This window comes from Armigeres subalbatus, chromosome 3 (assembly GCF_024139115.2).
Source record: "Armigeres subalbatus isolate Guangzhou_Male chromosome 3, GZ_Asu_2, whole genome shotgun sequence".
Classification (NCBI taxonomy): Eukaryota; Metazoa; Arthropoda; class Insecta; order Diptera; family Culicidae; genus Armigeres; species Armigeres subalbatus.
This window is the reverse complement of record NC_085141.1, coordinates 332,108,621-332,133,708: the sequence shown is the minus strand read 5'-3', so window position 1 is coordinate 332,133,708 and position 25,088 is coordinate 332,108,621. Positions and strand designations below refer to the sequence as shown.

At 42.7% G+C, this 25,088-nt stretch overlaps 2 protein-coding genes across 4 annotated transcripts in view; one reads left to right on the top strand and one right to left on the bottom strand.

The window, feature by feature from the left end:
* LOC134225679 (elongation of very long chain fatty acids protein 7) overlaps nucleotides 1-25,088 on the top strand; it is a 368,124-nt gene that overhangs the window by 226,804 nt on the left and 116,232 nt on the right. The gene's annotated exons all lie outside the window — the stretch shown is intronic.
* The window catches only part of LOC134225677 (D-beta-hydroxybutyrate dehydrogenase, mitochondrial), a 364,971-nt gene that overhangs the window by 326,193 nt on the left and 13,690 nt on the right, over nucleotides 1-25,088 (bottom strand). For both annotated transcript variants that reach the window (XM_062705946.1, XM_062705947.1), the window contains exons 2-3: nucleotides 15,134-15,257; nucleotides 14,729-14,998 (exon numbers count right to left, since the gene is read on the bottom strand). In XM_062705946.1, the coding sequence (XP_062561930.1) occupies nucleotides 14,729-14,998; nucleotides 15,134-15,151 (288 nt within the window). In that variant the 5' untranslated portion in view covers nucleotides 15,152-15,257. The remainder of the gene's footprint in view (nucleotides 1-14,728; nucleotides 14,999-15,133; nucleotides 15,258-25,088) is intronic.

Below are 25,088 nucleotides of genomic sequence, written 5' to 3'. Positions count from 1 at the left end.
CTGGGAGAGTGCGGATCTTATTCGAGAAGTCGTTATTTTGAGGTCCACCATTCTGGCCTTGATAATTTTTGTGATTCGATTGCAGCGTGCCTTAAGCTCAGACAGTCCTGTACGCTGGAACTGCCTGCGAGTGACATTCCGCAATCGAATCAAATCTTTGGTGAGTGTATCGATCTTTAAGGAGTTGCTTACCTGTCGAGCCTTCGGGACATGCTGCTCCCGGGCCACCGAGATTGCCTCTTCGATGGCGCACAGCTGGCGGTCGATACTTTCTGGCGTCTCCGGACGCACCTCGTAATCGACGAAGTTGTCGACGCACTGCTGGAACCGCTGCCAGTTCACTCGATGATAGTTTCGCCTTGTTATCTCGTGTCGATTTACTGAAGATCCAACCTCAGCCACCACCGGATAGTGGTCCGAGCTCCAGTTCTTGGAAGACGACCGGCTGGGAAACGTGATCGTACATGTTCGTGATGTAGATGTCGAGTGTAGCATGGGCCCCGGACCGTGTCAACCGGGTAGGGCTGTCAGGGGCTCAGGATGGTGTAGTGGCCCTCTAGTTCGTCGTTGTATCAGACGACTCCGTTCCGGTTGGAGACGGTGTTTCCCCCACGATTGGTGCTTTGCGTTCAGGTCTCCGGCGATGATGAACTGCCTCTGCCGCCGAGTGAGCTTGACTATGTCCCTTCGTAGCTCAGCTGACGAGCCATCGTCGACTTTGGCTTGTATTGGGACAGTAAGCCACGATGAGAGTGACGACTCCGACAGAAGTGGTGACTTCCACTCCAACGGCTTCGATGAGTTTAAGCTTGAAGTCCGGCAGCAGGCGGCGGGCGATGGTGCTTCGCAAGGCGATTGCCACTCCTCCCCTCTGGAGCTTGTTCGATCGAACCTCACCAACCTAAAACCCGGAATTGTTGCACTTACCTCCGGGCTTCAGGTGGGTTTCGGTGATGAAAGCGCCGTCAATCTCCTTCTCCTGAAGAAATCGCTGAGCTCGATGATTTTGCTCTTTAGTGAGCAAGCGTTCCAATTGACCAGACCCACCCTAGCAGCCATTTTCAATGACGAACATGCCCAGGGTGAAGATCTGGTCGAAGCGAGTTTGCAACCGCGTAGTCATCGTTGCCAGTTGGGTGAAAATCAGACTAGTTGCTCCGATGTGGTAGAGCGGTGGGTCGCCCTCGGCCGGAAGGGCTCATTATCCTGACGACGGAATCCAGGGGAGGAAGCGGGGCCAATCGCTGGTGGATGGTGTTGGAGCTTGAACTAATGCTGCAGCAGCCGCCAGCCGTTTGTGTGGCTGCAAAGGTGGAAGAATTGGTATCGCTCACCGAGGAGCCGGGATGGCTGGAAAGTTCACCTCGTTGAGAGCAGGAACTCAGTTCTTGTTCGTGAGGCACCTGGTGGAGGCCTTCTTCCTGATTTCCAAAAACGCCGCACGCCCGATGTTTGTCGCCACAGTTGGCGCATTTGGGATCAGCAACCTCCATCTTGTCGCACTCATCGATCGGATGGAGCTTGCCACATTTGTTGCAGCGCGGCTTCATGCGGCAGTTCCTGGTGCCGTGCCCGAAATTGAAGCAGTTGGTACGCTGCGTGACGTCGCACTGCACTGGCCGATGTCGCTTCCAGTCAACGACGGTGTAATTTATAACGCCGACCAGCTTCAGATTCTTCCACGTGGTAGAGCCGTGCTCCAGGTGGACCAGGTAAAGCTGGTCGCGATATCTCCTCGTCTTGTCGTGACGAGCGATCTTGTGCACGGCCACCGGTTTCAATCCGCAACTTTCGAGCTCAGCTTTTAGCTCCTCTCCTTCATGTCGCGGAGTCCTCGCATAAAAACCTTTAGCGGCTTCGTGCCGGGGTGGTCATGAGTGTAGTACGCATACTTGTGGACCTCGAGGAACTCCACGACAGATTGATGATGTTCCTTGTTTGCCGGCATCACTATAACGCCCTCGCTGCAGAGCCGCAAAGTACAATTCAGGCCCTTAACGATTAGCTGGCGAATTTTCGGGCGCAAATCGTCCTTCACAAACATGGGCGAGCACTTATCTTCCCGCTCCGGTTGCACCTGCGGCAGCTGCGATTGCTACTTTCTTCTCTTTTGCGGCGGATTGCCGGCGTCATCAAGCGGCATCGGCGAGAACACATTGCTCTGCAAAAACTGGTTGGAGGGTTACCCGCGCCTCCAAGAGCAGTGCGCTTAAACACTTTTCCAGCGACCGAATCGGCCACCAGAGTCTCCCATGACGGGTCCGGGAGAAAATAACGCCAACGCTACAAGCGAAAACGTATAAAATCAGACCTAATTTATTTTAGGCTAGACGAAGTTCGTCAGGTCAGGTATGCTAGTGAAGACATAAAAAAGCATAATACTTATGCAAATGACTAAATAAAAATCGTAACATGCGTAACGTGGTTTCGACATTGGAAATGTATCGGTTGTTGCATACATTTAGGCACTGGCTAAACCAAGCCTCACGGAACACATTCAATCGCAACTAAGCGGAAACAAACTGTTGTACACAACACAGCACAAGCGAGGTTGCACTTGTAGTAATTCACGAATGCAATGCGTTGAATCATGGTTTGTTGCAAATTGCACGACTCGAGTGGTAAAGTGTCGACTCAAATTGTCGACTGGTTAGAACTATTACAGTACAATATAATCTACAAATTGTATTTTATGTACACACAATTGGAATTTGATCGTGAGAAACTCATTTCATGTGCAGCAAATATTCTGCTTGACAGTAATATTAACATAAAATGATGTACGAAAATTCTTCGGCTACAATCTGAGCGCAAAGGATGTTGTAAAACCCCCTTACAATAATAGGTCAAAATCTGCCAAAGTCATCTTTCCTCCATATCTATCTGGTTCACAATGCAATTACCCGAAAGTCTTCCAAAAAAGGTACAGTTTCCGCTCTTACTGAGAAAGTCAATCGGTTATTGTAAAAATTGCCTTCACACAGCAGTATCATTATTTATGTGATTTTTTAAAAGGTACTATTGGTGGCGGAAGTTTAAATTCAAAGTGCTTATTTATAGCCTAACCTTCCACAATAATATAAATCTATCAGGCTGTTTTATTTAAGGCTAATTTCCAACCAAATAGAAGGCAATTTACTGATTTCAAAATGGTTTGAAGTATGATATGCTCTTGCACTAATGATTGGCCATTGATACCCTACACTTTTTCCACGAGTTTCGAAAAATTTGATCCCCTCCTGCCAAAAACAAAATAAAACCAAAGCTGTTATTGACTTCTTTCAGGTGTTGTAAGTTACCAATGAAGATACTTTCAACAGATGTGTAGCGACAGATCCGATCTACGTAGAAAAGTTTAATCTGCTTATGAAGTATCCAAGGCTCCAATGTCGTTACTGTCGAGCATCAAAGCTCTCACCGAACGAACCGCATGAACATCGCCTCATCTAATTTCTAAAACATTATTCCCCAGCAACTGTGGCGGCTGACGGCTCTTTGAAATCCCGATCATTAAACGCAGCCCGGCGCTTCCATATCCGAAAATATGTACCGTTCGCCATCATTTAATTTTCCCATGGTGAACCGCCAGGCTGATGGCCCAGCATATGCCACCACCCCGAGGTGGTGAGAAGGAAGCCTCGCAATCAACACCCAGAGGAGCTACGGCGAACCAACCGGAGTAAATCTCTTCACCGTCCTTGTTCTTCTCTATACCACGACTGACTGTGTCATGGATCACACAGTCGGTGCCCTTTTGCTCCTATCGGAAAGTAATTCGACTAACAAAGGCTAATGTGGATTTATGCCGCCGGAGTGGGTGGTTGTCGGAACCAACAGAGTGCAATCGATATGTTTAAGAGCACCCTGAAAACTTTATTGATTCTTATAAAAATATATCACATTCATAGCGGAAAAATAGATCGATTTTATTTGATGAAGAAATGCGTATCATCCGCTAATAGGAAGCTGTTCTACTTGCTTCTGCTTGATGACCCTGTTTTTTTTTACAGGGGCGACTAATGTTTTAAATTCCTAGCATGATGCATTACCCGCAGGATCCACGCTGGCTGGTGTGGCAGCTGTGAATTGCTCCTTGGAAATATTTGACAATGATGCGTAAAATTTAACGACCCATCGTCGTCGTCGTCGTCGCCATCGTCGTTAAATCGCAGTATGGTGACCGAGAGCTGGAGAAAGAGAGCGCACTTGGAAGGACATTACATGGACCCCTGCTGAAGTAGTAGCCGGGAGCATAGGTGGGCTTAGTTTACCGAAAAGGGATGTGAATGATCAAACCAAACTTGGCCAAGCTGGTGGATAATCCATTTAGCCATTCATGGGTTATCATTCACAAGAGAAAAAGAAATCGACGTTGTTCTTAATTTCCGATTTTGACGTTTGGATAATTTTCGAATCGCATTTGTAGGTTTTGGTTTAGTTTCTATTTGGCTGTTCGCATCCGCGAAAATTGATTCGAACGACATCTATATGTGTTAGTATTCCTAACGGGAGCACCAACCACCATATATTCATCGATCATCTCAAATCAACCCTCTTCCATTGAAAATGGCGGTCCTGAAAATAACCGATTTGCGCTGCTCAAAACTCTTTACAACTACTAACCGCATAACCGCAACCAAATGATTGTCCGAACACAAAGCTGCTTCCTGTGCGTGCGAGCATTTGGCGTCGCGTTGGCGTTATTTCCTTCAGACCCATCACGGGAGACGCGGTGGCCGACTCGGTCGCTGGCAAGGTGTCAAAGTGCACCACAAATGGAGGCGAGGAAGCCCCCTCAAGAATATTCTTTCGAGCAACGTGTTCTCGTCGTTGTCACTTGATGACGCCGGCAATCCGCAAGAAGCGCAAAAAGCAGCAGCTGCCGCAGGTGTTATAAGAGCAGAGTAGCAGTGCCCGCCTGTGTTCGTCAGGGTGATCCTCAGTATTTGCGGCCGAAAATCCCCGACACGAAGCTGCTCAAAGCTTTGCTGAAAGGGCTCCACGATATGAAGAAGGAAGAACTTATCGCTGAGCTAGAAGGCTGTGGACTCAAGCCTATCGCCATTCGTCGTGCACAAAATCGCTCGCCGACAAGGCAAGAAAGTACCGACACCAGCTTTAACTGGTGCATCTGGAACCTTCAAGGACCTTCAGGACACCTTCAGGGACCATAAGCTGATCGGGTAATCAACTGCATAATCGTCGGATGGAAGCGGTACATCCCTGTACACCGTGATGTCACGCAGTGCACAAACAGCTGCAACTTTGGACATGGCACCCGGAATCGTCATATGACTCCGTGCTGCATAAAAATTGTGGCAAACCCCACCCGACCGAAACGTGCGACAATATTAAAGTAGCTGACCCAAAGTGCGCCAACTGTGGCGACAAACATCGGGTCACCATCAAGGGCTGCCCAAAACGAGCGGAGTTTCTGGAAATCCGGGCAAAGGCTTCGACCAGCACCCTGCCGAAGAACAATCGTGTTCCTGCGCTCATTGAAATGAACTATCCGGGCATCCCGACCGTCCGTCGAGCGATTTCAAATCTCCCACCGTTACAACCCCGCAAGCAACTGGCAGTGGTACCACCAGTGAACAGCCCCCACTCCCTCCTCCGGGGTTCCATCGACCGCCGGAGAACGTAAATGTCCCATAGGAAGAATTTGCTCCGATCTACACCCCGGAGCAACTGATGCCGATCTTCTCGCCACTCGCCACTCGACTGCGCGGTGGCAAAATCCTATTCGAACATGCCTTCACTCGTGGTATGTTCATCATCTAAAATAACTGATAGGGTCGGCCTGGCCAACTGGAACGCTTGCTTGCTCAAGAGCAAAACCATCGAGCTGAAGGATTTACTCCACGAGAAAGATCGACATGGCTTTCATCACGGAAACGAACCTGAAACCCGAGGTGAGTGAACATATGCCGGACTTCCGTGTGGTGATACTCGGTTGATCAAACTTCAGTGTATAACGATATATCTAACAAGTGTGTCTCTAATACATCCGCCATGGCCTTACTCGATTTCAAGAAGGCGTTCAACAATGAATGGCATGATAACCTGGTGTATAAACTACATTGCTACAATATTCCCTGCTAGGTGGTGAAAATCATTAACAACTATCAGTCGACGAGGATACTCCGGGTCTTAATCAGCGGAGCGAGTTCCGATGCGCACGACATCATCGCAGACGTCCCTCAGAGTAGTATCCTCGGGTCCCTGCTCTTCAATCTGTTCACCTTCGACATGCCAGAACCTCAAGAAAGCAGTATTCTGCCTCTGTTCTTTTTTTTAAACTTTAAATGACAGAAAGTTTAATGGTAATGATAGCGGTATCAGCAGCATCAGTGATTGTCGTCAGCGGTGGTTGCTGTAGATAATTTAATCATCATTGCGTTTTATCATTTTTGGAAGATTAATTTTCGAGCCAGTAACGCATACGGATAGGCATCCCGCGTTTCGCAGGACGCGTGCTGGTCCCATTAGGTTACTTTGACCTAGTTTATGGGTTTATTTTTTACAAAACTGTTAAGAGTATAAAGGCCGGCGCACAATGGATCCGGAAGGCAATCCAGAAATTTGACAGCTAGTTTGAATACATGCAGTCAAACGTAGCAACGCACAATGCATCCAGAATGTGTTTGCGGATTGTACTGAACGCAAAGTAAACCGCAAACCTGTCCGCACCATTTGAACAATCTCAAACTTTGCGGACAGGTTTGCGTCAAAAAATAAACAAATCACAAGAAAATGATGATTTATTTTTACTTCCACTGGAAATTTCAAGGAGTTTTAAGGAGATAAAACTTAAATAAATATGTTGAATTTCTATGGGATAATGTAAGTATGTTTCTAAGGAAATTATAAAGAGATGGAACAGGTAATTCAAAAGAATATCGTCGGAAAACTTTAAGGAAATTTCGTGGAAAATATTGTATGAATTTTCAGCGGAAATTGTAAGGACTTCCATATGAAACTGCGAGGAATTTAAACGGGAAATGGAAGGAATTTATAATAAGAAATAAGAAATAAGATATTTCCATTAGCATCTGATAGGGATTTCCATCGAAAATTGTTAGGAATTTCCATAGGAAATTGCGTGAAATTTCCATAGAAATTATTTAAATAATACTAATGGCAAATTATAAGGGATCTCTATTGAACGTAATTGTAAGAAAATTCAATAAGAAACTGTTAGGAAATTTCATGGAAAATTGTTAAGAACATCAATGGGAAATTGTAACAAATTTCCAAAAGGAATTGCAAGGAATTACTATGAGAAACTGTTACTTACTTACTGGGACACACTAAAGGGTTTGCATGGGAAATTGTGAGGAATTTCCATAAGAAATTGTAAGAAATTTCAATTGGAAATTTAAACGAATGTCCATTGAAAATTGAAAGATATTTCAACGGAAATTCTAAGGAAGTTTCACAAGACATTTTATTAGATTTCCATTGGAAATAGCAAGAGATTTACAAGGTGAATCGTAAGGAATTTGAAGTGCCTCCAGGAATTCCTCCGGAAGTGCTTCCAAGAATTTCTCCGGAAGTTCCTCTGGAAATTCTTCCAGAAGGTCCTCCAAGAATTATTCTGGAAATTCCTCCAGGAATTCCCCCAGAATTTCCTCCAGGAATTCCCCCGGAAGTTCCTTCAAAATACCTAAAAAATGTCATTCAGAAGTTTCTACAGGGAATCCTCCAGAAATTTGTTCAGGAATTACTTCGGAAGTTTCTACAAAAAACCTTTCGGTTAATCATCCAAAAATCCTACCAAGAGTTACTCCGGTAATTCCTCCAGGAATTCCTCTGGAAGTTCCTTAATGAATTACCCCAGGGTTCCTACAAGAATTCCTCCAGAAGTGCTTCCAGAAAATTCATCCGTAAGTTCTCCCAGGAGCTCCCCTAAAGATCCTCCATGATTTCCACTGGAAGTTCCTCAAGGAATTCCTACAAAAAATCATAAAATTTCCTTATGGTGTTTCTATAAGGGATCCTCCAAAAAATCTACAGGAATTCCTTCGGAAGTTTCTACAAAATCCTTTGGAAAATCCTCCAAAAATCCCAAAGTTCCCCCGGGAATTCCTCCCGAAATGCATCCAGGATTTCCCCCTAAGTTCCTCCAGGAATTCCTCCGGAAGTTCCTCCAGGAATTCCTCCGGAAGTTCCTTAATGAATTACCCCAGGGTTCCTACAAGAATTCCTCCAGAAGTGCTTCCAGAAAATTCATCCGTAAGTTCCCCCAGGAGCTCCCCCTAAAGATCCTCCATGATTTCCACTGGAAGTTCCTCAAGGAATTCCTACAAAAAATCCTTAAAAATTTCTTTAGGGTGTTTCTATAGGGGATCCTCCAAAAAAATCTACAGGAATTCCTTCGGAAGTTTCTACAAAAAATCCTTTGGAAAATCCTCCAAAAAATCCCCCAAAGTTCCCCCGGAAATTCCTCCAGAAATGCATCCAGGAGTTCCCCCTAAGTTCCTCCAGGAATTCCTCCGGAAGTTCCTCCAGGAATTCCTCCGGAAGTTCCTCCAGGAATTCCTCCGGAAGTTCCTCCAGGAATTCCTCCGGAAGTTCCTCCAGGAATTCCTCCGGAAGTTCCTCCAGGAATTCCTCCGGAAGTTCCTCCAGGAATTCCTCCGGAATTTTCTCCAGGAATTTCCCCGGAAGTTCCCCCAGGAATTCCTCCGGAGATTCCCCTATGAATTCCTTCAAAAGTTCCTCCAGGAATTCCTTCGGAAGTTCCTCCAGTTCCTTCCTTTGGAAGTTCCTTCAGGAATTCCATCGGAAGTTCCTCCTGGAAATCCTTCGGAAGTTCCTCCAGGAACTCCTCCGGAAGTTCCTCCAGGAACTCCTCCGGAAGTTCCTCCAGGAACTCCTCCGGAAGTTCCTCCAGGAATTCCTCCGGAAGTTCCTCCAGGAATTCCTCCGGAAGTTCCTCCAGGAATTCCTCCGGAAGTTCCTCCAGGAATTCCTCCGGAAGTTCCTCCAGGAATTCCTCCGGAAGTTCCTCCAGGAATTCCTCCGGAAGTTCCTCCAGGAATTCCTCCGGAAGTTCCTCCAGGAATTCCTCCGGAAGTTCCTCCAGGAATTCCTCCGGAAGTTCCTCCAGGAATTCCTCCGGAAGTTCCTCCAGGAATTCCTCCGGAAGTTCCTCCAGGAATTCCTCCGGAAGTTCCTCCAGGAATTCCTCCGGAAGTTCCTCCAGGAATTCCTCCGGAAGTTCCTCCAGGAATTCCTCCGGAAGTTCCTCCAGGAATTCCTCCGGAAGCTCCTCCAGGAATTCCTCCGGAAGTTCCTCCAGGAATTCCTTCGGAAGTTCCTCCAGGAATTCCTTCGGAAGTTCCTCCAGGAATTCCTCCGGAAGTTCCTCCAGGAATTCCTCCGGAAGTTCCTCCAGGAATTCCTCCGGAAGTTCCTCCAGGAATTCCTCCGGAAGTTCCTCCAGGAATTCCTCCGGAAGTTCCTCCAGGAATTCCTCCGGAAGTTCCTCCAGGAATTCCTCCGGAAGTTCCTCCAGGAATTCCTCCGGAAGTTCCTCCAGGAATTCCTCCGGAAGTTCCTTCAGGAATTCCTCCAGGAATTCCTCCGGAAGTTCCTCCAGGAATTCTTCCGTAAGTTCCTCCAGGAATTCCTCCGGAAGTTCCTCCAGGAATTCCTCTTGGAATTCCTCTGGAAGTGCCTCCAGGAGCTCCCCTCGGAGTTTCTCCAGGAGTTCCCCCTGCAGTTTTTCCAGGAATTCTTCTGAAAGTTCCTCCAGAAACTCCTCATATATTTCCTCCGGAAAATTCTATAGAGAATCCTCCAGGGAACTTCCTCCAAGAATTCCTCTGGAAATTCCTCCAGGAATTTCTCTGGAAAAGAAATTCCTCAAGGAATATCAGGAAGAATTCCTCAAGGAACTTCCGGAAGAATTATCGAAAGAACATCCGGAGCAATTACTGAAGGAATTTGCAGAGGATTTCCTCAAGGAACTGCCGGAGGAATATCTGAATGGACTTTCGGAGGAATTCCTGGAGGAACTACCGGAAGAATTCCTGAATGAACTTCCCTGGGAATTCCTGGAGAAACATCCGACATAACTCCTGAATGAACTTTCAGAGAAACTCATGAAGAAACTTCCGGGAAAATTCCTGGAGGAATTTTCGGAGGAATTCATGTAGAGTTATTTCTGAAGAATTCATGAAGGAACTTTCGGAGGAATTTCTGAAGTAACTTCTGGAAAAAATCCTCAAGGATCTTTCGCTGAGGGAAGTACCGGAGGAATTCTTGGAGGATCTTCCTGAGGAATTCCAGCAGAAATTTTAGGAGGATTTCCTGCAGGAACTTCCGGAACAATTCCTGAAGGAGCATTCCTGTGAATTACTGAAGGAACTTCCCGGCGAATTCCTGGAAAACTTCCGAAGAAATTCTTGGAGGAACTTCCGGAGGAACTCTTGGAGGATCTTCCTGAGGAACTTTTGGAGTAATTCCTGAAGGAACTTGGAGGAATTTCTAGAGGAACCTCAGGAGGAATTTCTGGAGGAACTTGCGGAGGAATTCCTGGCAGAACTTCCGGAGGAATTCCTGAAGGAACTTCCGGAGGAATTTCTGGAGGAACTTCAGGAGGAATTCCTGGAAGAACTTCAGGAGCAATTCCTGGAGGAATTTCAGGAGAAATTCCTGGAGGAACTTCAGGAGGAATTTCAGGAGGAATTCCTGGAGGAACTTCCGGAACAATTCCTGAAGGAGCTTTCCGGGGAATTCCTGGTAAACTTCTGAAGGAAAGTCTGGAGGAATTCCCGGAGGATCTTCCGGAGGAATTCTTGGAAGATCTTCAGGAACAATTCCTGAAAGGGTTTCCCGGGGAATTCCTGGAAAACTTCCGAAGGAACTCCTGGAGGAAATTCCGAAGAAATTCCTGAAGAAAAGTCTGAAGCAATTCCTGGAGGAACTTCCGGAAAAATGCTTGGAGGATCATCCTGATGAACTTTCGGAGGAGTTCCTGAAGATACTTTCGGAGGAGTTCCTGAAGATACTTTCGGAGGAATTCCTCAAGAAACTTTATGAGGAATTCCTGGAGGAACCTTAGGAGGAATTCCTGGAGGAATTTCAGGAGGAATTCCTGGAGGAATTTCAGGAGGAATTCCTGGAGGAATTTCAGGAGAAATTGCTGGAGGAATTTCAGAAGAAATTCTTGGAGGAACTTCAGGAGGAATTTCAGGATGAATTCCAGGAGAAACTTCCGGAACAATTCCTGAAGGAACTTTCCGGGGAATTCCTGGAAAACTTCCGAAGGAAACTGAAGGAAAGTCTGGAGAAATTCCTGGAGGATCTTTCGGAGGAATTCTTGGAGGATCTACCCGAACAATTCCTGAAGGAACTTCCGGGGAATTCCTGGAAAACTTCCGTAGGAACTCCTGGAGGAAATTCCGAAGAAATTCCTGAAGAAAAGGAATTTTCGGAGGAATTCCTGGAGGAACTTTCGGAGGAATTCCTGGAGAAACTTTCGGAGGAATTCCTGGAGGAACTTTCGGAGGAATTCCTGGAGGAACTTTCGGAGGAATTTCTGGAGGAACTTCCGGAGGAACTTTTGGAATTCCTGGAGGAACTTCCGTTGGAATTCCTGGAGGAACTTCCGGAGGAAATCCTGAAGGAATTTGTAGAGAAATTCCTGATGGAACTTCCGGATGAATTCCTAGAGGAATTTTCAGAGCATTTTCCGAATGATTTTTTGTAGAAATTTCCGAAAGAATTTCTGTAGCAATTTCTGGAGGAGTCCCTACAGAAACTTCAGAAAGACGTTTTCTTCCGGAGAATTTCTTGGGGGTAATTCGTGAGTTTCTGGAAGAACTTTCGGAGGATTTTCCGAATGATTTTTTGTAATAACTTCCGAAGAAATTCCTGCAGAAATTTCTAGAGGACTTATAGAAACTTATAGAAACTTGAAAAGGAAATTTTTGAGTAATTTTGGAAAAATTCCTGAAGGAACTGCCAGAGGAATCTTGGAGAAACTTCCCGAGGTATTTTTGAAGGAATTTCCGAAGAAATTTTAAATTGAACTATTTATAAATTACGTGGAAATTTCTCAAGGATAGAAAATTTCGGAGGAAATGTTGAGGAATTCCTGGAGGCACTTCCAGAGTAATTCTTAGAGGAAATTCTAGAAGAATTTACCTAGAAACTTCTGGATAAACTCTCGGAGGATTTTCTGGAGAAGTTTGTGCTGCATCTCTTGGAAAAACTTCCGATAGAATTTCTGGAGAAAGCTTCAGAAGAATATCTTGAGGTACTTTCGGAGGAAGTCTTGGAGGATTTGATGAAGGAATTCCTGGAGGAGCTTGCGGAGGAATTTCTCCTGGAATGACTTGTGGGAAACTTGCCTAGGATACACCTGAATCAATCACGATTTTTAATTAATTTCCATCCTCCAATGTCCAAAAATTCAGTTTTAATTCTCCTTCAAATTTTCGGAATACTTTAATAACTTGTCTAAATAAATATAAGCTCAAAATCTCGAGCGCCAGAGATATATCCATTCCGTAATAGCTTATTTGGAACCTAACAGCGACTGCGAAATTTAAACTGCTTAACTGTCAAAACCGTATCCATTGTGGGTTGCTTATCCGTTATTTGCGTACGTTTTGCATTTTAGTACAAAACGTATCAAACGGATTACAAAACGCAAACTCAAACGCAACGTATCCATTGTGCTCCGGCCTGTCTTGGGATCAGCTGTGTTTATATGCATAAAAAATAGAACATTTCGCTGGGTATATTGAAACAATGTAAAAATACTACTTTTTCATGTGTTCTGATGGAAACCATCAAGTTTGAATTGAAATCCATCTAGAGCAACGGCTTCCGAGCCTCTTGAAAGGAGCTTCTGAATCTCCTGAAAGTAGGCTTCCGCGCCTTTTGATAAGAGGCCTCAGAGCTTCTTGTAGAGTGGCATCCGAATAGCGGCTTTAAGCCACTTCAAAGGAAGCTTACTTTTCATATCGAAAGGACGCTTCTGGGCCACTTAAAAGCATGCTTTCAAGACTCTTGAAAGAAAAATTCCGTATTTCTTGAAAGGAGGCTTCGGAACCACTTGAAAGTAGATTTCCGAGCCTCTTGGAATTAGGCTTCCGAGGCTTCTCTTAAAAGGAGACTTACGAGCTGCATGAAAAGCGCTTTCTGAACCATTTTAAAAAGGGCTTCCAAGCCTCTAGAAATCAGGCTTCCGGGCCTCTTGAATGAAAGCTTCCGAGTCTCTTGAAAGTAGACATACGAGCCTTTTGAAAGTAGACTTCCAAACCTCTTGAAAAAAAAGGCTTACGAACCTCTTGAAAGGAGCCTTCAAGTTTTTAGGAAAGAACCTTCCGAGCCTCTTGAAAGGAGCCTTCGGAGCATTTTGGAAGAAGTCTTCCGACCCTCTTTAAAAAGGGCTTCCAAGCCTCTATAAAGCAGGCTTCCGGCCTCTTGAAAAGAGGTTTCCAAACCTCTTGAAAAGAGGCTTCCGTGTCTCTTGAAAGCAAGCTTCCGGACTGCATGAAAGAAGGCTGCCAGGCATCTTGAAAGGAGGTTTCCAAGCAACTTTAAAAGGAGGCTTTCGAACCTTTTGATGGATGGGTTCTGAACATCTTGAAAAGCGTCCTGTGAGCCACTTGAAAAGAGGATTTTGAGCTGCTTGGAAGAAGGCTACCGAGAAACGTAGAAGGATGCTTCTAATCCTCTTAAAACTATGATACTGACTTTAATACTTAAAAAAAAACCTTCATGCCTCTCAAACGGAGGCTTCCGGACCTTTAGACTCTAGATTTCACTTCAGAAGGATATTCTTAACATATTATTCAACATTTTGTTTCGATCAGGTCGATTGCATTGAAGATTTTAAAAATTTGTTTGTTCGACGTTTTGTCCATTTGATCTTATGTTCCGCAGCCCTTCATGCATTGTGCTGGTTGTGGAGGGCAGGATTCAATTGGCTTGAATTAACTGATCGCTTGGAATAAAAAATTTCAATAAGGATCGATTGGAATTGTAATACGTCCGTCATTACGAATTTTTGTCCGAGGTACTCCCTAGGACCAGCGGAGGAACCCCAGGGTACATGCACACCAGGTTGAGAACCGCTGATCTAGAGTGCGATGCTGCAATCAATTAAACGATTGACAGGTTTGAAAAAAGGAAGTGCAAGATTAGGCTGGTTTGACTAAATAAAGATAAAGATAGATAGATAGAAGATAGTTAGATAGATAGAATGCATAAGAACCTATAAGTACGCCAAAACATCGTACTTCATTAAGTTGGTGACTTTTCAATGATCCTATTCAATAAATAATGTGTGAACAAACTGTTATTTTGAGTCATCATTTGGTCGACCAATTAGGTTGTTTTGACTCGTTTGCCCTCCATTTTCCGCCCAGACCCCTTGTCATTAGCAACCTAATAGTGCCCCTGTGCCCATTGCTTGACAGTAAACCAAACGCAAACAGTCCCGGTCAGCCAGCAGTGGCTCGTGGCTGTCATAAAAGGACTCCGGACCTCGGCTCATCATAAGAACCTGGTTTTGTATGCCATTGTTCGCCGTCGTGTTCGGCTAATGCCAGATGGAGCTATTTATTAGCGTCACTTTATGGGCAATTCGAGAGTTACGCTCGTTTCCGGCCATCGGAAATGATGCGGACCGAAATTATGCACCGTATGTTAAAATCCCCCTTTCTGCAACATTTGCTGCTTGCGTTCGCCCACCCGGACCTACCTTAAGACTGTGGAATCCGATGGCAGCCCCGACCGTCAGGATGGAGAAGAACAGAAACAGCACGAACGCGGACACCTGGGAAATTCCGAGAAAGTTGAACACACCGGAGCAAACAATGGCCGCGGCGTGGCAGCCGATGATTGGAACCAGCAGCCGATCGATCAGGTCCCACGGAATTTGCCGCGGGGTGGTCTCAATCAGGACCGAACCGTGGCGGGACATGCGACGCTTGACGGCAGGGGCCTTGGGGATGGCTGCACCGGCCGAGAGCTGCAAAAACAGATGGAGAGATGGGGAAATGCATCCCACGATATTAGCTTTGCTTTAAGTACAAGCATGATGCAGGTTTTCATTGAATTGAATGTTTATTTTGAAATGGGAGATCTAATAAACTAATTTACTTACCCTTCTTTGGTTCTGCATTTTATATATGCTGGTGTGAAAAGCTAATTTCGTTCGTCGTTATGTTCATAAATTGCGAATAATTGCAAGTAATTAACTCTGATCACTGTTTCCGCAATTCACATCCCTGGGAAATTCACAAGCATTGATTCCTATTAATTCTTCGCAAAACACTTCTAATCATATTCAAATGAAATCTCCCTTAAGGTGATTATAGAATGAAGCCCGTGGTGAATTTCAAATTCACCACTCGTTTATCTGCATACATTTCCAAAGCCCAAATCTGGCGTAATAGTTTTCGTACAGTGCCGAAACTCAAATCATGATTGTTCAGCATAACTAAGCAAACGATCTACCATTATTTCAGCCACATACGCGTTATGGTTCTTTCATCTCGTGCTCTTGAAAACAAATATTGGAAAAGCACGTGGTTTACAAAATGGCTGATTTCTGGCTTCATTCTATAATCACCTTAAGCTGGCAGAAAATCAACGCTACCGCCCCCTCCCCCTTATCATGCGTTTTGCCCAACTAAATAAAGCATTCCTTTCCGAACCGAGCAAGGACGAGCGGGAATTCAATAAACATTTTCATTGACACCGAGCAGAACGAGCTAAATGGGAAACGATTTGTCCACCAGCACAGAGTGGCACGTTTCCTAACCAACAAGATGGAATGGTAATTAATTTATTATAATTTATTGGTCAGCTTATTGCCGGGTTTGCTGCCGCTGCTGATGTGGGTGTGGACTGCCGATGTTTTGATAAGGTGCTGTCTCGGCTCTGTCCGAAAGGGCAAATTGAAAATCGGGTGAGTCGATTCGAACTGGGAAACTTCTAGACGATGAGCAGACCACTTTGACTGCACTGGTGGAGTGGGTTGGATCTTCAACCATGAATAACTTTCGCTTATTTCTTGTGCAAATATTCTAATTTAAATTATACACTTGCAGACCATTTGCGGTGCGGTGGTCAGATGCCAATCAGTTGCAAAAAAAAATCGATCACACTTCGAAGAAAAACATTGGGTAGACTAATTGAATTTTCAAGCTGGTATGGTGTTGGGAAAGAGGACGTTCAATTTAATTTTATTTCCCTGAAATTACGATTTTTGCGACCTCAATTGAAAGGTCGTTTTCAGTATCTTGGACTTTAAAACAGATTTACTTTTTCAAGTAGGAAATTATGGTAAATTTGTTACACATTCAGAGGGCTAACTTAAAATGAAAATGTAGCATAATTTTCCAAACATAACCGCACTTCAGAGGTCCGATAGTTCATTACACTATTTTCTTCACTTTGAGGAATTATCACTGGAGAATAATTTGTTGTGAATCTCAGAGTATTCTAATTATTATTAGTTCAGACTAAATACGGAGTGGCCTGCGTTGTACATATAAATAAGTCGTCTGATCCAAATGTTCCCTTGAGTTCAAGGTTCGAATTTTTTGCAGCCCATGCCAAGCTAAACGACATGAATATTTGCATTGTAGTGGTAACTCTTCCTGCTAGAACCCAAATTTCAGAAAAGTTGACAATAAGCTTCTTTTAAATTGGCTGCATCATGATTTTGATCGAATAAACGGCGTTGGAAATTTCAACATAAAGAGGAAATTAAAATATGACGATATACTAATGTAATGGACTTTATACTAAATGGGAAGAACCCAGTAAATTGTTAATCACCTACACACTTACAAACACACAAGATTACACATTTACTTTTGTCATATACAATATATTCTTTAGTCTATATCAAGCCCCCGGAGTATTAACGTCGAAATCCGAAATTCTCTTGATGTCCCAAACATCCTCAACAGTCTGTAGACAGGATTGGGCCTCAAGTTTCGCGTCGGCGATGTAAAAGCTAGGAATTGTGTTAATTCTTTAAGTTTTTCTCAGGAAATTTAGCAGTTGAGAATGATAGTCACGTGATCAGAAATCAGGTGGATTTCATGAAGGAAGTGATTGTCAAGTTGTTAGTGGCTTGGACGAGTGCTAAAAGCAGATTCTGTACTGTAGACTCATAGAGCCATGTGGTGAGCACATGGACCTGATCTGTTAAGACAACAGTATACAAGACCACCGTACCACATACGGTTGGAAACGTGAACGTGAATTAATGGTATGAGTGGATCGGAACCCGAAAGCGATAGTTTTAAGGACTCTGTTGAGCATACAGAGCTCTCAAGATTTGTTACCGATCGAAAGAAAAAGGACAAACACTTTGGGAAGATGGAAGAAATGGAAGCCCAAGTAGATGCGTTGAAGAAAGAGTTAGATGATCTACGTCGTTCATCGCAGTCAGGTGAACACTCTCGTAATGGCAATGTGGTTCCAGCAGAAAGAGTGCCTGATTTCAGAGAGATAAGGAATACGTTGCTATATTCGACCCAAAAGTGCCATCATGCCCGAGTGCAGAGGCATGGGTGAAAAGCATTGATGAAACTGGAGATCTGTATGCGTGGAATCCAGCTTTGAGACTCCATTGTGCCCGTTTGAGCCTAAGTGGGTGTGCGAAGTTGTGGTTTGAAGGTCTCCAGAGTATGGTGAAGAGTTGGGTAGATTTCAAGAGAGAAATTGCACGTGGATTCCCATCTACTACCATGGAAGAATGACAGGGTTCAGGGTTCAGGGTTTGCGGTGGATTGACAGTGTTGCCGCCGTGGCCACTAAAGTGAAACTGACGGAGAGTCTTGTTTTCATTGACGTGAGATTGGACATATTGCGAGAAATTGTCCCAAAGTGAAGTGCCATTTGTGTAAACGAGACGGACACACGCTTAAAGTCAAGTACACATCGCATGAATAGCTTTCACACATCACGGCGACGCCTTGGCCAACTCTCACTATGAGTGAAAATTTTGTGTGAAACATAAGCAGTCGCTGTGTACTGTCTCACATGTGCATGATATGTGTAAGTGAGTTTGCCTCGAACTGTCAAAGTCCTTCGGGTCGCTATGATGGCGGACGTGTGCAGAATGTGCTGCAAGAAATCGAACTTTTTCGGAGGTTTTTCATTTTGTTTTGATGGCGAAACAAAAAAAAAAGTGCGAATACAATCATCGCACTTTGTTTTGTTGATCGAAACGATTGGAGAAGCCTCCGAATAAGTATGGAAAAGTTGGCTTACTTTAACATTAACAATTGAGGTTAGGTTCGATTTCCGACTACTCTCTCGCTGTGTAAAATGAACTCACCGAAAATCATCGGCCATCGGTTACACAAAAATGAGTAACATCGTAGTTACTCATAATATGAGTTGTTCCAGGAGAGGCCCGTTTTGTGTGAACGGAACACAAAAATATGTAAGTCATTTTAAGCGTGCACATGAAGAGAGACTGTAAAGTTCCGAGTGGGAAAAAAGACACTCGGGAGCTGAATTCCAAATTAATGCGAGTAGTAGATGAGAAGAGCATGTCTGTGAAGAATGTGCACGCTTAAAATGACTTACATATTTTTGTGTTCCGTTCACACAAAACGGGCCTCTCCTGGAACAACTCATATTATGAGTAACTACGATGTTACTCATTTTTGTGTAACCGATGGCCGATGATTTTCGGTGAGTTCATTTTACACAGTGAGAGAGTAGTCGGAAATCGAACCTAACCTCAATTGTTAATGTTAAAGTAAGCCAACTTTTCCATACTTATTCGGAGGCTTCTCCAATCGTTTCGATCAACAAAACAAAGTGCGATGATTGTATTCGCACTTTTTTTTTTGTTTCGCCATCAAAACAAAATGAAAAACCTCCGAAAAAGTTCGATTTCTTGCAGCACATTCTGCACACGTCCGCCATCATAGCGACCCGAAGGGACTTTGACAGTTCGAGGCAAACTCACTTACACATATCATGCACATGTGAGACAGTACACAGCGACTGCTTATGTTTCACACAAAATTTTCACTCATAGTGAGAGTTGGCCAAGGCGTCGCCGTGATGTGTGAAAGCTATTCATGCGATGTGTACTTGACTTTAAGCGTGTGGTAGTAGCGGAATAACACTGAAAGCTCTAGTGGATACCGGAGGAAAGGTATCGACGATTCAGGAGAAGTATGCAAAGAGAGTCGGAGAGCTGAAGCCTAGTCGCAAAGTGTTGCGGGGATTTGGAAAAAAGGAGATAACTGTGTCCTCAAAAGTGTCTACCGATCATCTAGATGATGGAATCACTTTGCTCGTGGAGCTGCAGGTCGTGCCCACATGGGTACAAGATACCACTATCATATTGGGAGAAGATCGGCTAATTATGGTGAAACGAAAGGGCGACGTAAAGTTTTCGTGGGAAAAAGAGACGGAGTCTGTAATTCCCGCTTTAGAGTCTGGAGAGCAGACAGGTGAATCTTCTGTAGCTCGAATGTATACGATAGCGGTTGCGACAGACAAGGAGATTGAGAAGGAGGTGTTAAATACTGATGGAGATCACCAACATAAACAGTAGTTAATCACTATAGTTCGGCAATACAGAAACTGTTTTGCTCTCAACATGATGGAGATGGGATGCGCAAAATCAACGGTGATGAAGATTAATCTCTCATGTGACGAACCAGTGTACATGAAACCCAGAAGAGTAGAATACGCGCGTCAGAATGTATTACACGGAATCGTCAGTGAGTTGCTAGATGCCGGTATCATAGCAGAAACGGAATCTCCGTACAACAGTCAGGTGGTGCTAGTTCCAAAGAAAAATAATCAGTTCCGAATGGCTGTGGATTATCGGCTGTTGAATGCGAAGACTGTGAAGGATAAATTTCCAATGCCCGACATCGAGTCGTGCTTACAGAAGTTAGCCGGATTTCGGTTGTTTATTGCAATCGACCTGTATAGTGGATATTATCAGATCCCGCTAGACGTGGAAAGTCAACATTACACGGCGTTCTCTACACCAGAGGGGCATTACCGATTTCTACGGATGCCATTTGGTCTAGCCAACGGATGCGCCGCACACTGGGGCAGCCCTGGTACAAACATGGAATAAACCTCTCAGTCATTGAAATGATGAAAACGACCATAGGTATCTTCAGCGAAGTTTCAATATACACTGGATTCTGTTTTTACACGATTTACATTTTCTCAATTTTCCACTCATCCTAAATGTTTAACGAATATTAATTATCATGTGATTTTTCTTTAATTTATTCAGGACTTTTTGAATGTTGGGAAGAGATTGGTGGCAAATTGAAGTCACACGATCAAAAATACGAGCGAAAAAAATCGTGTAAAAGCAAAATCCTGTATACATCAATGCCGAAATTTTGGTCAAAATTCACCATTTTCAGCGATAATCGCATAAAAGTTCCATACGCCAAATTGGCCAAACAGCGTTTTTAAAGTGTGATTTCTTCAGAGAAGTTGCTTATCACTTAATTTTGATGAACCTTGCTAAAAATTTCAAATTTCCAGGGCCTACTGTGATGATTTATTTGGTTATTTTGAAAAGAAAGACCAAAAAATGAAATTTGGTCAGTAATTGTACTTTTTCAACACTTTTACTATTGGATATTATTCAAAATCATAGATATTGGTAAAATACACGATTCGTGGCGTTGATCCAGTTAGAAAAAATGATTTTTGGCGATTAATCGTGGAAAAAAGGCAAATTTATGGTATTTTTCACATATGCCGATTATGCGATGGGGCAGAGACGGGCAGCTGTTTTAATCGGCAATGGACAGAAAAATTCATACCCTTTTATACAAATACTTTCTCAAAGACATGATATTCGATGATTTTTTTCAAAATTAATTTTACTGAATGCAAGTACTGATGCTATAAAAAATACCTCCTAATGATTTTCGATTAGTTAGGAGGGTAAATAATTGAACAACATGGTAAGATGTACTAAATTAAAATTCGCATCGCATTTGTTAAAAATATTTTTAGAACTGATGAAATAATATTATTGCCCCTGTGGAAGTTAAAGTTTGCAAGACAAATTCGTACCGACTTAGAATAAAATAGAAAAGGGTTAGTTGTTTAAATATGATATGGACTTTTTATTTAGTTTTTTTCATACTAAACAATTGAATACCAGTACATATGTACTATTTTTACTAGACATTGTGATATTTGCAAAAAGTGTAATATATCTGCGTTTTCCTTTTGTTTGTATTTTTCATATTTTACTGTTACACTTCTTTATAAAATATAAGAAAACTCGCAAATACATAGGACACTTTTGCGAATATCACATTATTTACTAAAAGTGTATATGAAAATACTGGTATTGTTTAATATAAAAGTCTCATGAACAAACAGTAATCAATAATATATTATCAAATCTAATCTTTATCTATTTTCTTCTGGGTGTATACAAATATTTTTAAATAAAATAATATCTTCTAAAGGGGCAATAATAATATTTCATTAGGGTAACGGTACCAATAGTGGAGGTATTAGTAGATCCACAGAAGAAAATATTTTTTTAAAATTGATAATTATGGAACATTTACTGCTTTATTATCTTAGTCAATAGATAAACTAACAAATTTGCTAACAAAAATGAGATAGATGTCATTTAACATCAACAATTACCAAATATTGCTTGCACCACTATGGGAACACTGTTCCTTTAGTGGCGGTAAAAATTAATTTTGGTTCCTATAGTGGTGCTATCCATTGGTTTCTTATGAGACTCGCCACTATTGGTACAGTTGCACCACTATAGGTGCAAGGGAGTCAATTTTTCTAAGGAAAATCATTGTTTTTAATAGTTTTTCAAGCAAAATCTCAAGGTAAGTTGCATTTAACAGGATATTTAAAGCACGATGCATCAACTGAAACCATCGTAAAGCCTATAAATATGATAAATCTCATTAAAACCCCACTACCTCCACTATTGGTGCTACCTCCACTAAGGGTACGGTTACCCTAGTTCTTATATTTTTTTTAACAAATGCGAATTTAAATTTAATTCATCATACCATATTGTTCAATTATTTACCTTCCTAACTAATCGAAAATCATTAGGAGGTATTTTTTTATAGCATCGGTACTGCCATTCAGTAAAATTAATTTTGAAAAAAATCATCGAATATCATGTCTTTGAGAAAGTGTTTGTATAAAAGGGCATGCATTTTTCTGTCCATTGCCGATTAAAACAGCTGCCCGTCTCTGCCCCATCGCATTATCGGCATATGTGAAAAATATAATAAATTTGCCTTTTTTCCACGATTAATCGCCAAAAATCATTTTTTCTAACTGGATCAACGCCACGAACCGTGTATTTGACCAATATCTATGATTTTGAATAATATCCAATAGTAAAAGTGTTGAAAAAGTACAAATACTGATCAAATTTCATTTTTTGGTCTTTCTTTTCAAAATATGCAAATAAATCATCACAGTAGGCTCTGGAAATTTAAAATTTTTAGCAAGGTTAATCGAAATTAAGTGATAAGCAACTTCTCTGAAGAAATCACACTTTAAAAACGCTGTTTGGCCAAATTGGCGTTTGGGACTTTTATGCGATTATCGCTAAAAATGATGAATATTGACCAAAATGTCGGCATTGATGTATATTGAAACTTCGCTGAAGATACCTATGGTCAATTTCATCCTTTTAATGACTGAGAGGTTTATTCCATGTTTAAACCAGGGCTGCCCCAGTGTGCGCCGTGTTCCAGAGAGCCATGAACAGAATAGTAGAAGTATTAAAAAAAAAGAAAATAGTGGTGATCGCTTAAATCGACGATTTGATAATCCCGGGGAATAGTGAAGAGGAGTTATTGGAAAAAACAACTGGAGGTCTTAGAGGTTTGAAGTGAGTGAGCACGGAGTTCGTCCAGAGGATGCGAAAACTAAAGCAGTGTCAGAGTTCCCTACCCCATCCTCGTACATGCAGTTCGACAATTTTTGGGGCTTTCCGGATTTTTCAGACGTTTTGTGAAGAATTACAGCATCATTGTTGAACCGCTGTTTCGGCTGTTGAACAAAGATGCCGAATTTGTGTGGAAAGAAGAACAGCAAAGTGCTTTCCTACAAATCAAACAGTTGTTAGTGGAGCGGCTTTTGTTGGTGTTACACGATGCTAGTGCTGAGATTGAGCTGCATACGAATGCGTCTAGTGTTGGGTTGGCCGGAATACTTTTGCAGAAGTGTGAAAAATTGTGGAAACCGGTCAGTTATTCCAGCCTTAAAACGACCAAAGCAGAAGCAGTTTAGGGTCTGTTCACAAATTACGTAACGCTTCTGGGGGGAGGGGGGAGGTCCAACTTGCGTTATACTTTGTTACACTAAAAGGGGGGGGGGGGGTGGGTAGTACCAAATGTTACGCATAACGGGAATAAAAAAATAATTGAATGTCTTTTTCTAATCACTGATTGAAGTAATTGCTGTTTATCGTTATCGTATAATAGTCATTATCAAAATCAAGCATATGACATATGATATGAGTAAAAATACCAAGCGAATATGAATTTCGCGACACCACAGTTCCGCAAAACTATGTAAATGGTTATGATCGCAAATTCTATTTTCGTTTCTACTAGCTGCATTCTGGATATCCTTGATTTCTGATCATATGCCGTCCCTATTCTAACAGTGTTCAAAAAATATGAAAACCCAAATAATTCAGAAAAGGAAAAAAAATTGCCTTCGAAATTTTCACAGTTACGCGTTACATAGGGGAGGGAGGGGGTACCAAAAATGACACTTTTTGTTACGAGGGGGGGCGAGGGGGTCAAAAACTCGGATTTTTGCGTTACGTAATTTGTGAACAGACCCTTACCACAGTGACGAATTAGAACTACTGGCTGTAGTGGCGATCATGGAGAGATTCAGACAGTATTTGATTGGGAGATTCTTCGTTCTTCGTACGGACTGTTCGGCGATTCGAGATACGTATACCAAAAGAGAGTGAATCCCAGAATTGCTCGATATTTTTTGAAGATGTTAGAGTATGATTTTCGAATTGAGCACAGGAGTGGAATGAGGATGCGTCACGTGGATGCTCTTAGTCGGTCTCCGATCGAGAGCCCAGCCGAAATTGAAACTGTGGCCGATAATACCATGGTGTTGGAAAAATCAAATGCGGACTTTCTAGTGAGCATGCAGCGGCAGGACGAACGGTTGTTGCAGATCGTAAATACGCTTGTGCGATGAAGATAAACAAATCCATGATAACTATGTGTTGGATAATCACCGTTTGTATCGAAGAGTGATGGAGAAGAAATGTTGGGTGGTGCCGAATAACGTGGGGTGTAAAATGGTGAGGAGCTACCATGATGAAAAGAGGCATTTTGGAGATGAAAAAGTAGTGCAAATCTGGGAGGGAGATTCAGACTCAAAAAATATGAATGTCAGTGCAGACCTAACTTTAGTTGTCATGAAACGTCACCGCAGACCTAGCTGAACATGTTTAATAAATGGGGAGTATCGATACTGATCATTTGCTTGAAAACTATAAAAAGTAGAAAATTATATTGAACATTATCAATCTATATTTGAAACGACGGTTGTTGAACAAAAAAATGCCTAATACAATCGAACTGTGAAACTCGTTTGAAAATGGCGTCCATTGTAAAAAGAAAAGGAGACGTCTAGGATACATCTTCTTGCAATGATTCGCTTTGCTATCGCTTATTAATTCATTATCTGCATCGCTCGTTTCACGTTCTTCAAAGTCAACCCAATCCGCAGCAACAGTAATTTTTTTTTTTCGTAATTGTAATCGTGAATAGTCGGATTTTGACGATTTGAAAAAATCTGTAAAGTGTTCGTCGTCCGAATCTGGCATATATGGTGAAAGAATGGAAGAGAGATTTCGCTTTGCAACTTCTGTCTTCTCCCACCCGTTATGAAACAAGTTACTTTGAAATGCAAAAGAAAACAAAAACACATTTGCCAACATAAATAATCAATCCTTGCCAACCATTTCTTTAAGTTGAGCTTGAGCTTGAGCTTGATTGACTGCTCGTAGTTGCTACTCCATTATGACCAGATCAGCTGTTCTTGCACAGGGA